Source organism: Corapipo altera, unplaced genomic scaffold, assembly GCF_003945725.1.
Source record: "Corapipo altera isolate COAL_440 unplaced genomic scaffold, ASM394572v1 49, whole genome shotgun sequence".
Lineage (NCBI taxonomy): Eukaryota > Metazoa > Chordata > Aves > Passeriformes > Pipridae > Corapipo > Corapipo altera.
This window is the reverse complement of record NW_020884879.1, coordinates 18109662-18123946: the sequence shown is the minus strand read 5'-3', so window position 1 is coordinate 18123946 and position 14285 is coordinate 18109662. Positions and strand designations below refer to the sequence as shown.

The 14285-nt window shown below is 36.1% G+C and overlaps 1 protein-coding gene across 2 annotated transcripts in view; it reads right to left on the bottom strand.

The window, feature by feature from the left end:
* The window catches only part of HNF4G (hepatocyte nuclear factor 4 gamma), a 61639-nt gene that overhangs the window by 9435 nt on the left and 37919 nt on the right, over window positions 1-14285 (bottom strand). Inside the window, exons 1-4 of one of the 2 annotated variants that reach the window (XM_027638889.1) lie at window positions 12453-12641; window positions 9440-9608; window positions 7013-7107; window positions 3377-3483 (exon numbers count right to left, since the gene is read on the bottom strand). In XM_027638889.1, the coding sequence (XP_027494690.1) occupies window positions 3377-3483; window positions 7013-7107; window positions 9440-9608; window positions 12453-12570 (489 nt within the window). In that variant the 5' untranslated portion in view covers window positions 12571-12641. Of the gene's footprint in view, window positions 1-3376; window positions 3484-7012; window positions 7108-9439; window positions 9609-12452; window positions 12642-14285 lie in introns of those variants that run through there. The other variant, XM_027638890.1, reaches the window with a different exon arrangement.

Sequence of the window (14285 nt, the reverse complement as noted above, 5' to 3'; positions counted from 1 at the left end):
AATGACTTTTCAAGGAAAGGAACAAAACCAGGCTTGCTCTTAAGCCAGGTAGGAAAGACAACTTAAGATAAAGCCAAGCCTGAGAAGGTAAGGTCAGAAGGCAAGGTCAGTTTACAGCTGCTATCATACCAGGAAAGAAAAAGAAAAGAGGAGACAGAAAAGGTAAAAAAAAAGAAAAAGGAAAGAAGAGAAAGAGAAAGAGAAAAGAAAGAAAAAGAAAAAAGAAAAAAGAGAAAGAAAAAGAAAAAGAAAAGAAAAAGAAAAAGAAAAAGGAAAAGGAAAAGGAAAAGAAAAAGAAAAGAAAAAGAAAAAGAAAAAGAAAAAGAAAAAGAAAAAGAAAAAGAAAAAGAAAAAGAAAAAGAAAAAGGAAAAGGAAAAGAAAAAGAAAAAGAAAAAGAAAAAGAGAAAAAGAAAAAGAAAAAGAAAAAGAAAAAGAAAAAGAAAAAGAAAAAGAAAAAGAAAAAGAAAAAGAAAAAGAAAAAGAAAAAAAGATCCCTCCACTACAAAACCAAAACCCCACCACTGTAATAGACGTATGAAATTGACTTTCCCTTTAAGTTTTATTACTAGAAGCATACTCAGAAAATGATATAGTGTGATTATCTTCCTCAGGAAAAAAAATTAAATGTTTGATCTTCCAATAGCATACCTGTACATACTTCAGGATACTGGAATCTATTTAGGTTGACCTCCTATCAGTTCCCCTTCATTCATATATCCATGTTAAAACCTACAGTGGGATCTGCAGTGAAATCCCATTATCCTTGGGTAGTCAAAAGCAGTTGCACTTCTGAACTAAAGCTCAGCGCTTCCTACATAATTAAGTAGTGTAAAACACCGAAAATAGCTTAGATATTAATGTCAGTTAACCATCTGAACATTAGTTCTCAGGGAAATTAGAGCAGCTAGACAGGTGAAAACCTCCTCAAACACATAATTCAAAGGCTATCATGAAGGAAGAAGGTTAGAGGTATTGTTTCTTTGTAGATAGAGCATTTGAGAAATCCACGCTATAATCATGAGTCCATTTCTGGCATCTCTTCTACAAAAACGAAGTTGAAAATACTGAATATCATTCAGGTGAGAGCTATCAGAGTGATTCAGTCTAGAAAACCTTCAGCGGAGAAAGAGAGTAAAGAAACTCAACACATTTCATTGCTTTTCCAGAAGAGTAAAAGAGATCTTGATCAAGACTCAAAAGTACAAAGAAGAGGCTTCTGATAGCAGGTCACACCTGAGAAAGATACCACCATGAACCAACTAGGAGATAATACAAGAACGTAAAGAAGAGGCAGATTGTTTAATTGTTAGACATACTGACTCATGAAGTTAATACGTTGTCTTTCCTTTAATATCTTTTAATCAAACCTGTGCATCTTTGTAAATTAAAAATTACATTATAAACTACATGCCAAAATTACTTGCTGAACTTCTGCTGGGGACTCATAGGACGACTCCCATGGAGTTCATTATTAAGATTTCATCTCTTCACAAGGATATGAAGATATGAACTTTACTATTTCTTTTTCTCTATTGATTTAACCTTCCTCTCATTTTTGGGGTGCAACATGGTCGTCACTGACTTCATAGAATCATAGACCAGTGCGGGTTAGGAAGAACCTTGAAAGATGATTTCATCCAATCTTTTGTGGCAAAGTAAGCCTAGATGATGGACTCATCTAGTTCCTCAGGGATGAGGACTCCACCACATCCCTGAAAAGGTTGCTCCAGTAATTGTTTATTCTCACTGTAAAAATTTCTTTCTTATATTGAGATGAAACCTTTCCCAGTGGAACTTGTACCTGTTAATGACTTGATGAACATGACAATTTAACACTATATCACAATTGTCCTGAAAACCTTAGGGACAGATGGCTTTATGCCTATGGGAGTCAAGCATGTCCCTTTCATATTTACATAATCCTAGAAGCCTCTCTTGAGTCTGTAGGTGAAAAATTGCACTTGGACAATTTCCCCCTGTAAGGGATCTTCAGGAACAAAGTAATTAATTTGCTCTATTTAATATGAAAATTTCAAAAGGTATGAATGCCATCTTCTTCCTCATTTCACAGCTGAAGGACTTGGATAATGACTTGGGACACTACCTCCTCATCCAAGTCTCTCCTCAGGACTGAACTTATCTTACAGGCCTATTTGATTGAGAGAAAAACAAGTACTTCTAAGACTTGACTTTTCCACCATGTTAATGTAGTCTCTTGGACTTTGAGGCCGAGATTGTATCTTCATATATGCTTGACATAGCGGAACTAATTCTGTCCTACCAAATAGTACATAGAATGTACACATGTACACAAGGGGATGTTTTAGGCCAGGAATCTACTGTTTGAAAAGAACTTTGTGCCATAAACATCTGAGGACGTGATTCTGTTTAAGACAGTTCTTATTCTTGAATTGCATATACCAGTCAGAAATGATTAACGGAGTAATACAAAAAAGCACAATAAGCAACTTCAAAAAATTACTAAGGAGGTAAAAACAGCTATATTTTTCATAGTGTATAGGTATGAAAGGTAGGAAGGTCCATTATGTCCATCTAGTCTGCCCAGACATGCAATATGTGCCAAAGACATATCACCCAGTAATTCCTGCATCAATTCTTTACAGACAGTTCCAGCCTAAGAGAGATGCTGATAAAGGATGAGATTACAAAACATTTGGGGATGTATAAATCAGTCAGCATGAAATCATAAAGGTGGCAGTTAAATTCTAAGCAAGTTAGTAAGAGGTGCAAGAATGCAGAATCAATGATCATGATTTATCTGAGTTGCAGAAAAGGACTAGAGACTGTTCCATGCAGCAATTGATTGGATAGGAAAAAAAAAAGAAAAAGAGAAAATGAAGTTCAGATGAGACAAAGAAAATTCAAAAGCGAGATGTGAACAGACTCTGCAGTTGGAACATTTCTGTTTGCCTTACTTATAATGTCTAAGGATATTAAAAACTGGATTTTCAAAAGAATGTAAAGAAATGAGTGTCCACGCCCCTTTGAATGTAATGGCTTTGGACAATTTTTTCACTAATGTTTCATGGGAAAGCCTGCTTCAAGGATAGATAGATGCCACAAGCTGCCTAAGACAGCAACTGATTTAAAAGCAGTAAGAACCATAAAGCTTTATTAAGAAAGGTGCCTAAGACATATTGTCCTGGACAAAGTAGAATTTTTTTTATTGACTTTGCTTCAAGAATGTATTCTATTACTGATTCTTTCACTGGGAACAGGAAGTTGGGTGCATTTTGGAAGCAGAAGAAAGTAATCTCAATAATTACATTCAATACAATAAAAACCTGAAAAGTATTTCGTTTTAGTAAAATCAGTCTTAAAGTTACTAAATAATTTTGTGGTATATCTCAGTACCTGACGGGAGAGTGTCTCAGCTTGTGACAATGTGCTAATAGAAGGAATGTTGCAGCCATCAAAGGTGTTTCTTCTTGTACTTATCCTGTCCCGTTCATTTTGTACAGCTGGAAAAGAATAATCATCTCATTTACTGACTTGTAAAAGCTGACACACAGTATAATTTCAGAAGTTTACCGTATTTCAGAAGATAACTGTAAGAACTGAAAGGTCTGACATTCAAAGAGGATGATCTGCTTTTAGCTCTGAGTAATGAGGAAGAATGACAATACATGTTTATGGTCTCTATCTGTATATTACTTGCCTGCAAAAAGTATGTGTAACTAATTATAGATAGATACTGAATTATCATCACTTTTTTCAGTGGTTTTATTACTATAAAACCTCTTTCTTCTTTTGAACCTGAAGACATGTTCTAACTTTATTTCAACCAATTTAATAAGTAAAGTAGTTTTTATCATAATGGTAGAAATGGACATCTCCAAACTGTCAAAGAGGTCAAGAGATACAGCACCACCACTGAAAAAATATCTCAGTCAGAGGAAGTATGAAAGCCCTCCTCCTGCTCTGCTGTGGGAAATTCTGAAAGAGGAATAAATCATGAACTTAACCTAACAGTAAGATAATTCTGAAACTTAAATCTCATGCTCCTCCTCAGTGACAGTACATTCCTAGCCAGTTTATTGAATATTAACTCAGTTAAAAGGTTTCAGGACAGTAAGTTTTGTCTAATAGGGTCCAAAGAAAGGCATTTGAAAGGGCTTAGGATAAGGAATCCTTACTCAGCACACGCAAGACTTATGAAGCAACAGGGCATACTTTTGAACTGAAGGAAAAAGAAAAAATAAAACTATCAGTCAGATATTTCTAAAAACGAAATAATGTCCAAGGTTAGGTCAAGGAAAAAAGAAAAGGAGAAAAAAAAGAATTATGCTGATCAAAATCTTTTTATTGCACAAGGAATCTCATAATTTTTTAAGAATAGCAGTTTTATTTCCAAAGATAAGTTTGCTATTTTATGGGAAACAATCTGCATTATAGAATTTAGGAGCAGTAAGAGATGCTTCAATAAAAAAAAAATAAAATATTCTATGCACTGAATAGTTTCAGAGTTTATCTGAACAATGCACATAGTTTATTCCAGAGGTGTACTAACTTTTTGCAAGGACACTCACTGATGGGTCTTTTATTAAGGTCACAGTAAGAAATTTTGTGTGGTGATAAACACAAAGTGCTATATGTTCGTATAGACAGGAGACAAAAACCATAACCTCTTGTAAAAGAATGCCAAAACATCCACTGAATTTCAGCAGCGTAAGTGCTACATAGATAATTAAAATAATGTCAGCACTGATTAGTATTGTAAAAATAGTAAGGTATTCTGACAATCAGTAGTGAAAGTCACTGGTGGAGCACACTGAGAACCATAGGTGGACGTTTCAATTTTCTCCTACTTATACATAATTTTGGATTATTAGACTAGACTGTCTGTCTGGTTAAAGCCTTTCTGTCAATTCAGGCTAAAATTGCCTTAAACAGAAATTATATGAGGAAGGTGGAATATTTGCTTAAAGAGGTCTTGTATAGCTTTCACCAACTGAAGCCTTTCTTACTTTTTCTTGCAGAAAAGAAAGATTTGCTAGAAACAAGAGGAGAAACAATCATAGAGACTATACTACACTTCTTACACTATGAAACATGCTCCGACCATGTGAAAAGGTATGTAACAACACACAAGCAGTTCAGTGTTTTGAATTATTTTAGCACTTCGAAGCCTCGAATAAACATGGCTTGGATGCAACAAAAAAATGAAAGTTTTAGAGGTAGTGGGACCAAAGTAGGGCAGAACAGTGTAAATTAGGTTGAAAGTTTTATGCCACGCACTGGGCTGCATTAGCATCTTAAAGGAAATGACCATTTCTCTGTTTTGGGCTCCTCGGCACATGAAAGATTCTGGCAAACTAGGCAGTGTCCAGAGGAGGGCTATGGAGACATAACCCACAAAGTGCACACGGTGAAGCAGAGCCTATGTGGAAAAGAGAGGACCAACATGGAGGTGGGGTTCTTCATTTCTGTACAGAAAATGGAGCCAGATTCTTTTCAAATCCATAGTGAAAGGACAAGAGACAATGGACACTACCCTAATTGCAGTAAGACATATTCCAATTAGTTAGAAATTAAAAACTCTTCCCAATGAGGCTGGTCAAGCACTGAAAGAACTTGCCAAGAAAGGCTGTCACATCTCCCCTCTCAGGGACTGTGTAAATCTGTCTGGACAGAGTCCCAAGCAACCTGACTGAACCTAGACACTAGCCTTGCTTTAAATGGGCATCTGAACTAGATGAATTCCAGATGTCCCTTCTGAGATAAATTTCTTAAATTCCAGGTTCTAAAAGTCTGTAAAGCTCTGCTTTTTGCAAAAGTTTTAGGGCAGCTGTGGACACACAGGTCTCTCCCTTTCTTCACATCAGATTGATAATATATATACAATATGTTACCGATTTTAATGACTCAAATTCCAAAGGTTAAAGTTTGTTAAAGGAGATCCATAAGAGCTAGCAAACCTATTTCATTCATACACTGTGTAACACTGTTTAGAATATCCCCATCCAGCTTCAAAAAGAAAAATCTATTTTATCTCATATCAATAACGTGATCACTAGCAAAGCAGTACTACAGGATAGATACTTAAGAGCCTAAAGAAACAGCTTGCTTTATCTTACGAAAGCTATGTAAAGACTAAAATAATGATAGCCTTGTTACTGTACAGGAGAACTGAGCACTCACATTTCAGACTGGCCTTCAGGCAGATACACCATGCTCCAAACGAAACAGGTAGCAAAATTGTGATGAACCACTTTTTAGTGCGCATTTGAAACAGAACAGGACATCTTTTGCTTCTACATCATAATTGTCAGTGAAGCAACAGCCCCAACAGCAATACTCCTCTGATATTATCACTGCCCTTCTTTCCCTATCACTCTGCTCCTGTGGTCATCTGGTCCTTCCACTTCGACAGGAGGATCACTGTGACTCACATTTCTCATCCCTGTCAGTGAGATGCACAAGTAACATTTTTCCCATTTTAAGCCTTAAAGAAATTAGATTTTTCTTTTAATTAATGTGGAGACTCCACTGACAGCTACCACTAGTCTTCTCACCACTATTATTTCACTCAACTTCACAGTCCTTCCTCTGGCTTAAATGTTTCTTACATTTAAATTTAATGGAAGAACCGGTAAATTGGCACTGTCATTACTCAGGGTAGAAAAAAAATGCCAGATAGAGATATCATGAAAAATTAAAACTAAAGTCTCATAGTTTGAACTTTTCCAGCATATGGCTCAATATATACAAATCAATGAATTCTGGTGCCAGGATTCATGGATTGAATACTTGCAAATTCACTTTGAATCCATGGACTTGCTTATGATCAAAATGCTAGAACTGCTTACCCACCTGAAAATTAGAAGATTTATATTTTACCTCAATATAAAAGCATTTCTCCATCATGAAGGCATTATAGCAGACTTTCCATTGAATTATTCTGTTGGAGTTTTTTAGAATTTTTATTATATTTTAAAACTCACTCAGAATTTTTTTCTTTGTATATCAAATAGTAAATGACTCCATTACCTTCTTTTTTCATTCCTGCTCGAAAACACTTTTTTAAACGACAATATCTGCATTGATTCCTTTTGTCCTTGTCAACGATACATTGTCGGTTGAATCTACCAGAGACAAGAAAAGGGAAATGTATATAGCATTAATAAAGCAGCACTCTGATTACAAAGAAGAAAACCAACTAATCTGGCCTGTAAGAATAATGTCTATAACCAGATTTCTTTCTTCAGTTGTTTGGATTATTTTTCTTTATTAATCAGTTTTGAGAGGTGCTCCATTTCCAGGAATATATATGTGTGCCTAGACAAATATATGCATTGGAACTGGCAAGTGTGGAAAATTTCAGACTTAGGTGCATCATTTACACCTCAACTGATTTGTAAGATATGTCAGTAACTGGCTTCGTCAAATGGCAGTGACAAAACAAACGAAGAAAAGCTACAAAAAGTAAATGGAAAGGCCAATCAAGGAAATTGCAAATGTTGCTGGCATTGAGGAGCCCCTCAGCTGTTAAACCATTACCCTCAGCTGGCAACCTTTACTCCCTATGGAGATACCAATGAACAAACTACATGTTGTATCGTTACAAGTGGTAACCTAAAGAGGAAATGAGAGGAACATTTTCTACCAACACAATGAAACAAAGACATGAGGAAACACACAGAGTATGACACTGCAGGAAGGCTTATCCAGGCTTTTATGTACATCTACAGGTGTGCCTAAAGAGAACGCACATGAGCCCTCTTCCCCTCTCCCTGTTTAGGTCTGCCTTTTTTTTTGATCTGCATGTATTTGTTAGATAAACAGACCTAGGTTTTGCAGAGCTCTTCCTGAAATCACTAATGTCAGCTCTTGCCACACCACTTTAGGGGTATGTCTATGCTATATCACTGTGCTATGACTGTAAAGGAGAGATTTCCTTTTAAGAGTATTGTGCAATCAAGGAAGACTGTAACAAATGTTTCTACTAAAAAGGCATTTTTACAAAAGGCTTTCTCCTCCTTGTGCCCCATGAAGTGGCCCAAGGAGACAGGGGACAGGAGATGTGGTCAGTTCATCATATGTTGTCTCTGCTGTTGCTTCCTCCTCAAGGAGAGGACTCCTCACACTCTTCCCCTGCTCCAGCATAAGTTCCCTCCCAACAGATACAATTGTCCACAAACTTCTCTGATATGAGCTGCAGTTCTTCATGAACTGCTCCAGCATGTTTCCTGGGTGCAGAAAACATGCTTTCCTTTCCACAGTGTGCAGTCCTTCGGGAACAGCCTGCTCCAGCATGGGTCCCCTGTGGGGTCACAAGTCCTGCCAGCAAACCTGCTCCACCATGGGCTCCTTTCTCTGTGGGGCCACAGGTCCTACCAGGAACATGCTCCTGTGTGGTCTTCCCAACCGCGTAATAACTTTCTTTCGGGCATCCATATTCTCCAGCAGGGAGTTCTCCACAGGCTGCAGGTAGATATCCGTTCCCTTGTGGATTTCCATGGGCTGCAGGGGCGCAGCTGCCTCACCATGGTCTTCACCACGGGCTGCAGGGGAATCTCTGCTCCAGTGCTTGGAGCACCTCCTCCCTCTCCTTCTCCACTGAGCTTGGTGTCTGCTGAGTCATTCCTTTCACATATTCTCACTTCACTCTTCTCTGGCTGCAATTTGCTTCTGCACAATAATTATTTTTCCTTCTTAAATATGTTATCCCAGAGGCACCACCACCACTGCTGATGGGCTCATCTTTGGTCATTCTGGAGGCAGCTGGTATTGGCTTCACCAGACACAGGGGATGCTTCCAAGAGCTTCTCACAGAATCCACTCTTGTAGCCTCCTTGCTACAAAAACCTTGCCATGAAAACCCAATAGACGCCTTCAGTGATCTGTCTAAACTCACAGAGTTTTCCATGTGTTCTGTGCACAGCTTAAAACTCACCAGTTATGATCCTGTGCACGCACAAGAGTGATTTGTCAAACGTAGTGCACAGACCTGCAGTGTGATAATTAGGGCACCATTTGGAAATTAGCAGATCAGACTGACGGGGGGAAACGTTCGATCAAAAGAGCATTGTGTCACATAAACCTGGAATATGTGCAGATATGTTAGCACAGCCCTTAAAAAAAACCTCATAAATCTTAGACTTTCTATTCAGAAGCTAATTTCCTAAGAAAATAATTCTTAGAAAACAGTTAAGATATACGATTTTCATATTGCAGTGAAAATATGAGCAGTTTTCATTTTTCTTTTTTTTCTTTCCAGGAGATGACCTTTGTAATCTTAAATAAAAGATCAATAATATCAACTGATATCTGAAAGATAGTATCTGGAATGTGTAATATCAAGTAGCATCCCTTAAGAAAAAGCTGGAAAGACCCTGACAAAGTTCTGAAAAAGTCTAAATATAATTTTTGCTTAAATTCATTATTTTAGTGCCTCTAGATGAACTTTTGAAATACCTGCACGAGTAGACGTGGTTTTTCCTTATGCTGCGTCTAAAAAACCCCTTGCATCCATCACAGCTGGAAGCACCGTAATGTTTTCCAGTCGCTCGGTCTCCACATATTGCACAGAGACTACTGACCCCATTGTCAGCAGCATTCATGTTGACAGCTTCTCCTGAACTGTCTGACAAGAGGGAAGAACAATATTACATAGTTATGGACAAGACTTCCACCAACCAGCACATGAACAAGCTGTACCTAAATGGAGGCGTCTTCTGTTTTTTTGTCTTTTAATTGACACTTAAGATTTATATAGCACGACCTATCTAATTACATCTGGCTCTTACTCATATGAACACTTTCAAAGTGATAGAGATGTTAACAAAATTAATAAAGTTCATACCAACAAATAATTGCATTCTAAACTCTTTCCAACTGAAGGATTAAAAATTAAAGTCTAATTTTGCATGTATAATTACATATATATTCCTACTAACATGAAGAGGAACTTTGGCATAAAACAGTGATGACTCTCATGTATCACTTCTCATATGAGCTGGCAATAACTGGCAACTCACACAAAGGTTTGGGACATTAAACAAACAAACAAACAAAAGGTTTTGCACAATATTTAATTTAAAAAAAAGAAAACAAAAGGCTTGCTAAGAGGACTGTCTAAGTATTATTTCCTTGAAGATATTTTTGACAGGAACATTGCAGACAATATTGTTGCACAGAGAATATTAGCTGTGTGATTAACAATTAGTCACTGAATCTGATAAACACTACTGAAGAAATTCACCTGAAATCAAAACACACATATTTATTCAGACATGTTAAAAGAAACAATTGCAAAATAGCTTTTTCTGTTTTGTTTCTGATTTAAATGAAAGGAAAACTCTTTGAAATAGGCCTAAGCATTTGTAGTTTTGTCCAGGAGAGGAAACTGTGCCACATTAATTAGTTATTCAAACATGGATTCAAAAGTCGAGTACATGAACTCATGAACAGCAAACAGGTTGAACAGTAAAACTGTTAACAATGATACATAATATTATTCCTATTGTATAGATCCAACTGAAATGTGCAACACAAATATAAATTTTTCATTGCGTCCTGTAGCGTTTACAATTTAAACTGAGTTCTTCAGACAAAGAAACAACCTTTTTGTATTGATTTGCTTTACAGAGCTGTAATTGATAGGAATTATATTAAAAATCGATTAAATAAAATGAAATCTTAAAAGCAAGAATTCAGTTCTGTAAAAATTTTATTTTAAAATTAGGTTTGTCATGACTGGAAAATTATTTTCATAAATGGGTTATAAAATTATTCTAAAAAATACAAAACCATTCTTTTGGAATCTGTAATGTTGCATGATACAGCAGAATAATTAATAATACAATATTTAAATGTAATGATGAAATATTTTACAGCAACGTAAGTTGTGTGTATATATATATAAGGACATACTTATTTTCCTAGCTATTATTCTGAAACAAAATATCTGGGAAATTAACCCGATGTTGAAAAGTTCTTTGATTTCAACAGAACTGAAAAATCTCCCTGAACGTGGCTTGTTAAACTCGTCTGAATGTTCCTAATTAATTTAGACAACTAGAAAAGATACATAGGAAGGTTCATAAGAGGTAGTTTTCAGTTCCAGACTAGCACTGAAACAAGACAATGTTTTAATAAATTCTATAATAAAATACTTAAGCTAAACTCAAACTCTAAACAGAAAAAGGTTACACCTTATAATTAATAACTATCAAGCTAATCACTTACAGTGAATAATTTAACCGGCTCTATCACCAACACATAATGCAACCAAGCACAACCTCCCTAATCTGCTTTCCCATTTTATTTAACATTAACAGATCCAAAAGGGTACTACTCAGCAAAAACACAAATGACCAATGAAAACACCTATATTAGAAAAAAAAAAAAATCATCTAAAAGTTTTATAATCATTGTTGATAGCTCCAAAATCACTTAGGGCATAAAGGTCTGTTTTTCCATCCTAAATCAATAACCTAGTCTACCTTTCTGTTTACTAAACTTGCTGTAATGTAACATCAGAAATTCAGATAAAACTTCAAGCCCAACAACAAAAACTTAATTAGGTTCTATGGAAATGTAGGTGCTAGATAATTTTCCTGCAAATGATTAGATACCAGTTCTGCCTTTTAAAAATACATATACTTTATGATACGATAGACCAACTTTTTTATTATATAGAAGATTTGGAAGGCCATTTTTGAGTAGTTTAACTTGCCTAATACTTTTCTTCACTTCAATTGACTGACATTTCTTTTTTTTTTTTTTGGTCATTATTCAATGATGGCAGAATGAAATGGTGTGCTTCCTATTTCAAGCATAAATTATTGGTACAACTTCTCAAAACCTGCAATTAAAAATTCTACCTAAAGTTGAAGTGCTACATTTGCTAAATGTAAATAGTTTTTCTCAGCTAAACATCAGCCTCTATAAAACCAATGTGATTTTTTTTTAAAATCACTCTAGTTCATATATACACTTACCTAGGAAGGCTAGATTAACACTTAAGTAAATAAAATATAAATAAAATATTAGTCTAACAATTAGAAACTAGGCATCAAGAAACAGTAGCTAATTTTTTTCACAAACCTCTGGACAATTTTGTCCTTTCCTTCTGAAAGCTGTATACCAAATATACTTCCATGTCCAAACTGTCAGTACTAGTTATTCATTTGTTGTACAGTAAATAAAACAACTGCTGAATTCACCATTTTCTTCCTTTGATTAACTGACTGGTGACAGTACAGTTCATCTACTTTATTACATATAACCTCTCTTTTATTTTCCTTAAAGAATTATAATGTTACTAACTTAAAGTTAGTGATGAAGTGTAAAAGAGCAGATTTGTAGTTTGAAAACAACCCCCAAATGCTCCATTAATTAAACATTTAACTAGCACCTTATAGCATTACTAAACTTCACTTTATCTATCAACTGGCTTGATTTTGCCTCACGGAGGAGAACTCACCATTGCCATTATACAGAATCTGCATAGTTTCGAACTCCAGTGCCGTATACGTCGGATCTAAAACTTCACTGTAGTTTGCCATTTCCATGTCTAGTACTGGTTCTGAGAGCCTCATCATTGAATGCAAAAACAGTGAAAAAGCTGCTCAAATGTACAACCTTCCCATTCTGTTTCACAGTGATTGATAATCCAAAGTTAACTATAACTGTATCACTTACGTGCAGCAATGGGAGGAGCTGTAAAACTGCTTCTGCATGCTGTATTTCACCTGGGTATTTTTTTTCTTTTATGATACAGTGCAACCCTTCTGATAATCTTGGAATGTTTTATGAAATAACCTTATCAGGAGCTGTATTGGTTCCAGTTCTTGCATGAACCCAAGGACGTGCAGGAAGCTTCCTGTCTCTTATGCCCTGCTACATATTTTGTTGTCAATGTGTGGAACAAACAGTTCTAAACAAACTGCTCTGGTTGTTCTACGCAGAGACTGTAGGTTCCTACGCCATTTTGCTCTCTTCAGAACAATAAGGAAATGTGATATGATTATGGACTATCTCAAAACTATACCCAAATCATCCAACCTCATATTTTAAAAGACAGCTGTAAAACCTCCTACTTTTACAGCTGTTAACATTCTTTCACAGCAGTGATGAGCTGGCTTTTTAGGCACCCTTAAGCAAGGCCTCAAGCCACACAAGGCCTGCAGCAAGGCCAGCTCATAAATCCCCTCCATCACACACTGTGCTGCTGCAATGGCTCTAGGCACTGGACCCTGCAGTGATGGCAGCATGATGTTTTCAAGTACCATCTAGATGCATAAGGGAAAAAAAAAATATTATTCACCTTCTCTGTAAAGAAGAATTCTGGGGAGGTCCACAGTTCATCAGTTGGTAGACATGGTGTGTACAAACCTAGTTAAAAACCCTCCTGTAAAGCTGCTTGAATATGTGCCAAATATAGAGCTGAACAGCTGAATTTCACTTGCTAATCTGGTGTTTTTAAATGTTTGATAGCAGAATTTGAAATGTTATTATTTCTCAATAAATTCTTTACAGAAAACTACCCTTTATACCGCTGAAAAACAGTTACATTAAAGATTGCACATATGGGAAAACTTCCCAGGTCATGTCTAATTAATGAGAGCCAGTAACTGTACATACAGCATTGAAATGCTTATTTGAATGGAAAAGAGTGTCTGCAGTTGTTGTTCAGTAAAAATAGCTGTAAAAGAACTCCTTGATATTAAAAAAAAAAAAAAGGCAATTCATGACAGACAGGTTACCAATGAAAAAGGAAAATTTACAGGAAAAGACCTGGCAACAATCCTTTCAAGATTCATCCTTCTAATTTCCACATGCCCACAGTTACCTGAGAGGCACAAATCATCCCTTCTCCATGGGGACACACAGATTCAGTCTCAGGTCAGTTCTCCTCCTGACTCCAGCAGAGTCTAGTGACATAATTATGACAACGGGATTCTTGTATAAATCACAGAGCTATCCCTAAACCAAAGCCTATTTACAATTGTGTTACTGCTTGAACAAATTCTCTGCAGATTTTGGAGGGTCTCCACAGGAGCTTTCCTTTTCACCCTGCTGTTGCTCCTTTTCCTTTAAACTATTCATTCATTGTAATATTTAATGAGATATCAAAAAAACTGTAGAAGTTATTGCTCAAAAAGGGCAAACCTAAAATGTTCTCCCTTCATAAGAATAGTGTGTTTGTTAATAACCAATGTGACTACAAATGCTTCCTATACATGACAAAAGACAAATAGTACAAAAAATGGGAATTTTTTAAAGATATTTAAGGATATGACTGAAATGTTAGAAT